At 40.6% G+C, this 10,096-nt stretch overlaps 1 protein-coding gene across 1 annotated transcript; it reads left to right on the top strand.

Annotated features, from left to right (window-relative positions):
- The first annotated feature begins 382 nt into the window (after positions 1-382).
- Positions 383-1,321, top strand: LOC147900180 (uncharacterized). Its single transcript, XM_087376595.1, has one exon. It carries the CDS (start codon positions 383-385, stop codon positions 1,319-1,321), a length of 939 nt encoding a protein of 312 aa, XP_087232721.1.
- The last annotated feature ends 8,775 nt before the right edge of the window (positions 1,322-10,096 follow it).

Below are 10,096 nucleotides of genomic sequence, written 5' to 3'. Positions count from 1 at the left end.
TATATATATATATATATATTTTATTTTATTTTTTTGTGTGTGGAGGACATATTCTTAGATGAAAACTCGAATCTCGAGGATGAAGAGGTCAAGGCGACTAGCTGAGTCAAAGTGGAAGTGGTGTGTGTGCCGCAGCCAAAATCAACTGTTGCTTAATAAGGCCAAGGATCTCAGTCCCTTGTCTGCTCAACTCCCTCCTCCTTCGCTTTGCTTCTTGCTGTTACAACAATCCTCTGTTGTTTAGCTTACATCCAGCAGAGCAACTCCATCCTTTGCCTGCTTTGCTTGTTGTTGCAATTACAATCCTCTGTTGTTTAACTTACGTAGTATACTCGCAGCAACTCCATCCTTTTCCTGCTCCGCTTTGCTTGTTGCTTTGACCATGCGCCCTCGTAACTCCTCCTCCCTCAGACACCGCCCTCCTCCCCTCTCCATTCGCCACTCCTCCTCCCCTCGCCCCAAACCCATCATCATTCACTTGCATTCTCCTGAAATCATCCACGTCCCCCCTCACGACTTCGGTCCCGTCGTTCAGCGCTTGACCGGCGCCGCATCCGTCCCTTCTCATCGTGCTGCTGCACGCCAGGAAGCCCACCTAGCTCACCCCGAAGACCCTGGATGTCCTACCTCTTCAGCTGCTGTTGTCGAAGCTCGTGACAGAGGTCTTCTATCCCCTCCTGAATCCAGCTTCGCTGTGCCTCCGTCCAATGCTGGGCTCTCCCTCGACCTGGCGTCTCTAGCTGCTCTTTTGAGAACAGATGTAGCCAGTGAGATAGTTGCTCTATCGTCTCCTCCTGCACATGACGTTGCGCTCCCTTACAATTTCGATTCGGCATCTCTACCTCCTATGACAGTAGACGCAGGCCGTGAAAGAATTGCTTTGTCGTCTCCTTTCGACGTTGCACATGGGTCCGATCTCGGACGCTCCTTAAATCAGGCGTCCGATTATCAGCACGGCGGATACGGCGATAGGCAGCAACATCCACAAAAGACAAGCCTCAACTCGAGGGACTCTTCGTCGGCTGCCCCGCCCTCAACCGGTCCGCTACAGCTTCTCACTCCCCTGCACAGCCCAGCGGTCTCCTTGACAGGACTATCGCCCTTTCTAGATACAATAAGGAACGATACGATGACATCCACGCCCAAGCACGAAGACGTATTCACGGCCCATTCCCTTGGAATCAATGTATTGTCGCCGTGCTTTTGGTCTGGAGGAGTGCCGTTTTTTTCTCCTGCGTGTGAGAAGCCGAGCGATTGTGATTGGTATTTCCCACTGAACAAGCAAGGTGGTCTGGACGAGAACAACTTTCCTTACCTCTGAAACTGAGCTCTTCGGTTGAAATCGAATGAGCTTACCATGACGAAGCTCTTCGTTCCGGATCGCGTCAACTATTCTTCCAAAACCAGAGAGGCGGAAGCCAATCTAGAAACTAGATTGGAGCTTAACCAAAGGGTTTCGAGCCTTTATCACTTATCATCTCGGCTAATGTAGTTTTTCTCAAGAAAAAGTTTCATTCACATATTTCAATCCACAATAGGTTAAGCTTATCTAAAGTAGGGGTCGTATGTATGGATGGGGATTTTCTCACCACACATTCATATATTGCAATGCGCAATAGGTTTATATAAACAAGAGTGTATGTATGCACAGAAGCTAGTGCACTGGCTTCTGCTTACGAGGCTGAGCTATCAATTAAGGCTCTAAAGAAAAGAAATTTAAGGACAATTTTTGCATCGATGCAGTTGAAAAATGCAATGCTACTTCAAAGCAGATAGCCTCTACGTAACCTTGAGAGACCCGCTTATTGTCACTGATAGCTCTCTATATTACAAAGTTCCTTTTTTTATCATGGAGCACATAACTACAATCTTAAACTAAAACTTGGATCCTACCATTTAATGAAAATATCATAAAGAGAAAAAAAAAGAACAAAGAAAATGTAAACATGAGATGACACAGGGTCCATCAAGACCCAATCCTCCCTGCAAATGTTAGGGATAGTGTTTTATTATTACCTTGGTGATGTGCAATGATTTGCCCAACAAATACATGAATAAGACTATGCTCACAAGAGCTCATATCTCATCCTTGGTTGCAACCTAAATAATATTGTGTCATGGACTACAACCATATGAAAATATTATCCTGATCTTGCATCCCATGTGGCATCTCTTCTATTGATTTCGAAACTTATTTGCATCGAGAACATGCATCAAAAGAGACAAATGTTATAAGAATTCAAGCTGAAGCAACATTGGTAATATTAGAGTCCAATAGTACCGACTAAGTACTTTATTTTATCGAATAAACAATCACCGAGGTTGTGTTAATAACGTAGGACAGCATTAATTGAGTGCTGGTTTTCAACACTAGTGCGAGATTTGGGTTTGTACTTACTGCGAGATTTACGACCTCTTCATCAGATTGAGTTGTCGTTTTAACATTTGACCCAAAGCGAGAAGGGTGTATAGAACTGTCATCATACAAGATCCGTAATGGGGTCGATACGTTTTCATTGCTACATTGCATACATATGTTTCCGGTTGCAGATGACCACACTTGAATTGGTCTTTTAAGGAACTTTGAAAGCCATGCAATGATAAATCTATCTCCCCAAAGACCATCGTGTGATATTGGAACACTCATTCGTGTAAGGTATTCGTCGTACGTTTTAACTCCATATGTTGTTCACATATGAAGCTCAAACCCAAATATGTGTTGAAATAATTTATTGTGTGCTGGTCATTGTTGTGCAAGTTCGAAATAAAAATTTTGGATTTTTATAGTCCATATGCATTTGTGTTAAATAAACAATCGCTTGCTGTGTAACCATGATGCATGACACGGCTAAGTTCTGTTTCTACAAGATGTTATCAATTGATTTGTTTGGGTCCATTGTTGTTGTTTTGAATGCTTATGTCAACAAGGCTACCTTTACAGTTTTAAATGAATCACTTTGATGTCCTTCTAGAAGCCGTGCATAGCTTAGTAAAGAGAATAGAAAATAACTAAAACAATGAAAGTTTTATAAATGATATCTCTTGGACCAGTAGTTATATGCAAAGTATTGATGGCAACTTTCCTTTTTTTTCTTCTTTATTTGACTTTTACAGTCTCAGTAAACAACAATCTTTTCACCAGTAGGGATAAAGCCCTTTTAACAAGCAAACATCAGTTTTTAAGAAGATGGAAAGCGTGCACACTTTTTTGTGTATAGGAGCACTTTCAAAAAATGGATTAGAAGAAAATCAAGACCGTCATCACTTAGGAATATTTAAAAGTGCACTCAACCATACATGTACAATAACACTTAAATTCCATGTGCCATCTGAGCAAACCCTTCCGAGAATATTTGACAGTAGATAGGACTAGCAATCTCTCTCACATGAAACATTTAATGAAAGAGAATGGGCACATTCATTGACCAACCATACATATACAATAATGCTCAAATCCCATGTGCCATCTGAGCAAACCCTTCTAGGAATTCCTTAAAGCAGATAGGACTAGTGCACAGTCACTAATGAAACATTTAATGAAAAAGAATAGGTGGGATGCACAGAAGTAGAGTACACTGTTCAAAAACATTCCACAATGTTCTCATAGATGAAATCGAATGTATAGAAGCATGCCTTGCTCCAAAAAGAAAGTGTTAGTTTTTATTTATCTAATTAGCCTTTCAATGACACTAAATGGGAATCTCCAAACACTAAAATCACAGGAAAATGTAAATTTGAATCAATCATAGCAAAATATGGAATAAATTGTAGTACCTTCGAAGTCCTGGACTCACGGCTTGGTCCTCAACAAAAGAAGACGTGGATCATTGTGACAAGCCCTGTACTAGGACGACTAACGTGCTCACCAACTATGGGTGTATTAATATTCATCCAAGTGTGCTACACTTTGATGCCACTGACTCCATATCATTGTTCTTCAAGGTAATCTTGGATAGGCCTATATGCAGCAATCAGCTTATGTTGCAGTTGAGGCTGTTATCGCTTTCAAGAGAACTAGCTTTCTTGATTCCATTGACAAAGTAAATCAAGTGGGGTACATCTATCACTCGGAGCTCTCATAGTCATTTCAGTTTTCCCATTGTAGTCGGAATCCTCTACATCGAAGCATAGCTATGTAGATGAAGGGCCGCCAACTTGCTAAGCTGCCCAAATGAAGTGCTCAGGGACTCCACTAGCCCACGACACTTATGGAGTTATAGTTAGCCAAGCTCAGGGGGAAACTACAACATCAAAAGATGATTATATCACAATAGCAAGCGAGGCCCGGGACAATTCATTGTGTACATCTAAGAAAAAGGAAGAATGATGGAGCACTTGAGCGTGACTCAAATCCTAGTGTAGGAATCTAAGAGAAAAGACAAGTGTGCACATTTTTTTGTGCTACAATTAGAGTGGAGATCTAAGAATCGCAAACTCCTTGTCAAAGGTGGACACCAATTGTCAGTAACCTTGTGCATAAAATCTAAAGGCTTTGCATCTTGCCTAGAACATCTACATCTCTATCCCAATCCAACCCCCAACCTCTAATCAAGTGCCATCATACACAATCCTACCTTACACCCTCAATGTTGTGCAGCTCTTGCTTAAGCCAACAAAATCAGAGTCAAACAATGGCAAGTTAAAACGTTTCAATACTCAAATTGGTGAATGGAAATCCTCCAAAGATCGGATGTTGATACTCACGGCGCGATTTGGATACTCGTCGATTTTCTCCATACAATTTCCCATGACATGATCATGAACTTGTTTTGAACTCGTTTGACTAATAAACTTTGTGAAGTATCCCCACAAATCAGGTCATCGATGGTTTTAAACCAATCCATATGAGTTGGTTTCATAAATGAGTTAAGCTCCTCAAGTTCATCTTCACCAACAATACACCCTTCCACACAAGCATGCAACAAGAGTAGGAGCATATTTAGCTGCTTCTGGCATCCTCAAATAAACCTAATTGTGAGGTTGGCCAATGGATGGCCAGTGTGATATTGCCTTCTGATAAAAGTCTACTACAATTGAAACATCGAAATTGCAAGGGTCGCTCCCAAGAAGATGTTCTTTATAGAGAGCAAAATCCTTAAGGTGAACCAAGCACTTATGGCACCATAGCTGACATCTCCTCAAATCTAAAATTCTACTTTCATCATGGCTTGCAGTCGGAATCCCATCAGCTAAATCAAGTAAAAGCCCATACTTGGCCCTAAGCTTCGAGATCAGCTCATGATAGAAGCCGTCCACTCTTGGAATTGGATGTGCCTGACAGTACTTGAGAATCGGCAATTGAAGAAATGTTTTTGATATTGCTAACCTGATATCTGAACTCCTCAATCTGGTTGTACTGCACATTCCAAAGCTCCACATCATAAGATTATGCAAAATCATGGTCTAACAATATAATCCTTGCATAGCAATCTCGGATATTATTGCTCATGTTCCGTATACGCGCCACAAGACCCCTTGGAGAGAGCAATTCAAAAAATTGATTTTCCAACTCTTTAGCCTGGGGTACAAAAAGCATAGTAGATTTGTCAACATGTTGCAAACAAAAGAGAAAAAAAACTAGACCTCATAATCATTCTCCTGGCTCCAACCATATAAAGAACAATCATAGTGATCACTAGGATCATGCACATGCCTGCACTAATGCTTCGGATGAGGGAAAGGGAGTCTCACTTGACTTACTCATCATCCATCTACTATACACCATTCCTGCAATACAAGTAAATAGAATAATGATAGGGTAGATGCAACAAGGCCCTTAATAATTCTACCAAGAAGGAAAAACATACAAGTAGTATTGGATGCTTCATTCAGTGGACTAGCGCTATCAATTCCCATATTCTAAGTACAAGCCCTTAACTACCATCTCTCTTTTGTAAATGCCAATGTATGCTCTCCTTTACAATCACGAACAGCACACTGCTTTTATGATCGACGTCTCCCCATTGTTTCTCTTCCTATTTGAAAAGATTTATATACTTTGGAAATCTCCAGTCGGCATGGCTCTTTTCTGTCTAAGCAGAACAAAGCACAACTTTAAAGATCTTGAACTTGCATCTGTCTTCTCCCAAAGCAATGAGCACCGTATGGTCACACATGCAAAAATTAAAAAAGAGACCTATGATATTGAACTCGCAACAAGAAAATGGCAATCTAACGGCACAAGCAACACATGTAGGAAACAACATATCCACTCATCAAGCATCAAAACCTACAAAAGCCATGATAAAGATGCATAAAGCAATCTAGTCTATGATCTTCTCTAATAAGAGATGCTACAAAACACATGTATCATCAAACAAGATTGCTTACAAGGCAACGATTTCAAAATGAATAGAATAAAAGACTTCCAATTATGCCACAGGAAAGCACAAGCTGTCTGGAATGGAAACAATGACTTCTCTATCATCGAGCTCTTGTTTGTGGGGATAGCAAATGAAATGAAACTACCATCTGACCTCAATTTGCAATTGGGGCTTTGGGAATTTTCCAGTGCACAGACTGAGAGAACAAATTGCAAATGCCAAAGCCCTACTAGACATCACCAATGCCCTTTTAAGCTCCATGAAATATTCGAGGCGTGGTGGTGGCATCAGTGTAGCTGACTTCATGTATGCAATCCTTCAAGCCCTTGCTAGGCCATCCAATGAAGATGAAGCTGGGATGAAGCTGTCCAAATACATTGGGAGTTATTGGGTTTGGAAGCCAATTTTGTTCTACATGATGCTCCACAGTTTTGCACAATGTAAGATTGCTCTCACCATTCGATTTGGTTGTATTTGTCAAGGGAGTTTTAGCAAATGGCCTGACCAAGGCTGCTTGTTACTAGGCTTGGTCTGATGGACTGTGAACCTAAAAGGAGGAAAGCCACAGCTCCAAGAAGGCGAGATCGAGCACAATCCGTCGAGACTACATGTCCTGAAACAATAAGGTCTATTCTATGCAGAACTTCCGAACAATTTCTCAACTTTAGGTCATTCTATATTCATAGTGCTTGTCACAAAGGTTTTGCAGGTGAGGACGGGGATCAATGCATAGAAACTGATAGGAACATATGGACCATGTTCAATATTTTGAGGAAAGGGAAGAAAGACAACTATCCACTGGAAGCTCTGGTACTTAGCACAGAGTGTTTCTCTGAAGCTGTGGAAAATATATTTTTCCTTTCGTTTTTTTTTAAGAACGGGTGGGCCAAAATCAACACCGTAGACAAGAGCACAAGAACAAAATAAAAGACATCCAATTATGCCACAAGAAAGCACGAGAAAGCATGAGCTGTCTAGAATGGAAACGGTAGAGTGCTAAAGCGGAAGTTCCCTCACCCAAAAATGGGGTTTGAGAATTTTTTTTTAAAAACAAATAATCATAAAACTTGGGCCAACCTAATCCTTAAGCACTGTCTCTAGGAGAGCCAGTGCTAATAAGGAACACAATAGCTTATCTGAGCTAGGGGTCGTATGTATGGAGGGGAAAAAGAGGGGATGGATAGTTATGTGAATCAGGTGTGAATCATCAAATGAATCTTCTACATGATCCTTTAATAACATATCGACACTATCATGTTCATCATGTGCTAAGTCTTTGATGTCTCTTTGCTCAAATTTACTAGACCCCTCATATCTAGGTCTGAGTAATGATTTAGAGAGCTTAAACCATCAGTTTTTATGGAGGTTTAGAGCCATTAGCTCATGAGGTAAGAGAGGAGTATTGGAATTGCTTGCTTCCATGACATCTATGGTGACATTTTGCATGTCTTCCTGAACATCCTCATCTTCAAAGACACATCTGATATGGTGAGGGAGGGAAAAATCTGTGTATTGATCTTTACAAAAAGATCTTGGGATTGGTAGGCTCTATTAATTATCTTCCAAAATACAAATGCTATCACCATGATTCAAACCCAAAAAATACAAATGCTATAACCATGATTCAAACACCCATAATTTTAATTTTTTATATAGATAATTCACATGTGAAAACACTAATTCACATTACATTCCCAAAATCTCATCTATTAGGTGAAGCTTATGCTTATGTTAATAAAATCTTTGTTAAGCTTTGATAACATAAGTGTGTAACATAACCTCTACCCTAACATAATCTAAGGTCCTCATGTAAACCTAGTGTAACCTCCATGTTAGGGCAAGATGATCATGGGTAGGAGCAGGGCGACAGTACTTAATAGGAGCATGGGAGCTAGGGTAGAGCAATTAGCTATAGGGATGGAGAGGGTGTAGAGAGAGAGAGAGAGAGAGACACACACACACACACACACACACACAGAGGACTAGTGGGAAGTCAAGCCGTTGTGAGCAAACTGATCACCATAGCTAGATCTTTGCCTTCTTTGCCACATCCTCCCATTTACTAAGGACAAGGCACCTTGGGATTTTCTACACAAAAAGGAAATCCAATGGTAATTCTACATAGAGCTTCATCTTCTTTGTAGTCTCCATCGCCAAATCCTCCCATTTCTCGAGGCCAAAATTAGCACACAAACAAACAAAGATCAATGCTTTATGGATACCAAAGAAATTGAAAATACTTCCAAAGGTTGGGTTTTTGGAGCAGTGGATTGCTAGTAATGAAGTTGACAGAGCACTTACTAGTTGGGCAAAAGGGCCAGCAGTAAGGCAATGTTGAGAGGGAGAGGAAGGGACCATAGCATATTGGCTGACGCCCTGGGGAAGTGAATATGGATAGGACACACACGGGGGGAGGACATTGCACCGAGGGGGTCCAAGACTAGATGTATCGATGGGGAAATATTCACGGGTGGGGATACAATATACGTATTGAATCTACACTAACATAGCTTAACTTTTTGGGTGCTATAGAAAACTAAACAAATAGTAATAGAATTTTGAATTATTATTCAAAAGGGAGACATACTCCACAATGCTTGTTCAAAATGCTTTTTTAATCATAGATAGTGCTTTGATGGCCTAAATTCTCATGATAGATTGATGAATTTACAATCTCCTTTGATGATATCCACCTAAAATGGCCTCAAGACATTCAAAATCACAATTATGTTTATGTGAAAAAACAAATGCAATTCAATAATGGATCATGAATTTTGGATGCACAACTCAAAAAAGAGCATAGCTTGTTGGTGTCATTCTTGACCAAAACCCAACCAAAAAATTGGCATAGGCTGGGGATTTCATTGTTTTTCCACAGCCATGCCAATTTTTTGGTTTCTTTATGAATTTTGTGGGATGGAGTTACTCTCCCACCTTTGTTGCTTTAATCACCTTTTGGCCTTTTTAAATGGAATATATTATTGTTTTATGGTAATAGTCAAAATTTATATTTTTTATTGGTGTATTAAAAAAACATTTGTACATTTGTATAGGAAAAGGGTCATTCTAAAGCCTTACAATACATAATGCTTGTTGGAAATGATTTCTCAATCAAAAATATTGCTTCGATGGTGTAGTTTCTCATTGGGTAGATTGATGCACTCTTGGTTGCCTTGAGCCTTTTCTCACATTCCTCTTGGCACTTGCGTTCTAATTTATGTGCCTCGGTGAGACTTTGTTTCCCCACCCATGGGTTGGGATATTCACCATGACCCTTAGGTGTTGTGGCTTGGCCATGGGTTGAAGCCGTTACCATTGCCTCATGCGGGTGGTTGTTGTTGGTACCTTATGAGAGAGTATCACCAGAGGAAGATGATGTTGCTAGGGAGGTTGTATCTTCATCTGACCCATCTTGGATGATGACCTTACTTTTTCCATTCCCAATCTTTTTTGCACCCTTGGTGCTTACTCGTGCTGATTTAGTTGCCCCTCTAGGTTGTGACGTGCTGGCTTTATCCCTTTTGGCTTGTTTGTGAAGCCCTTTATTAAGGGCTTTAGCTTGTAACCTGTTGATTACATTCAAGGATACTAGTGACACTTGACCTCTCTCAATGCTTAACAAGTTAAGGCTTGTGGACTTAGATGGCCTTCTCACATCGAGCAATCCTTAAAAAGATGGTCCACACCACACCCAGTGCACAATGGCGGTGGCGTATTAGATGCTAGTGTGCATGTGATTGGCTTCTTAGATTGCCCCTTATATGGACACTCAT

The sequence above is a fragment of the Dipteris shenzhenensis genome, chromosome 7 (assembly GCF_047967505.1).
Source record: "Dipteris shenzhenensis isolate YYH24624 ecotype China chromosome 7, Dip_SZ_1.0, whole genome shotgun sequence".
Classification (NCBI taxonomy): domain Eukaryota; kingdom Viridiplantae; phylum Streptophyta; class Polypodiopsida; order Gleicheniales; family Dipteridaceae; genus Dipteris; species Dipteris shenzhenensis.
The sequence above is the reverse complement of the archived record's forward strand: the minus strand, read 5'-3'. Positions and strand labels throughout refer to the sequence as shown.

Excerpts from the sequence above, each read along its gene's own strand:
- LOC147900180 (XM_087376595.1), top strand. The coding sequence starts at position 383 with ATGCGCCCTCGTAACTCCTCCTCCCTCAGACACCGCCCTCCTCCCCTC.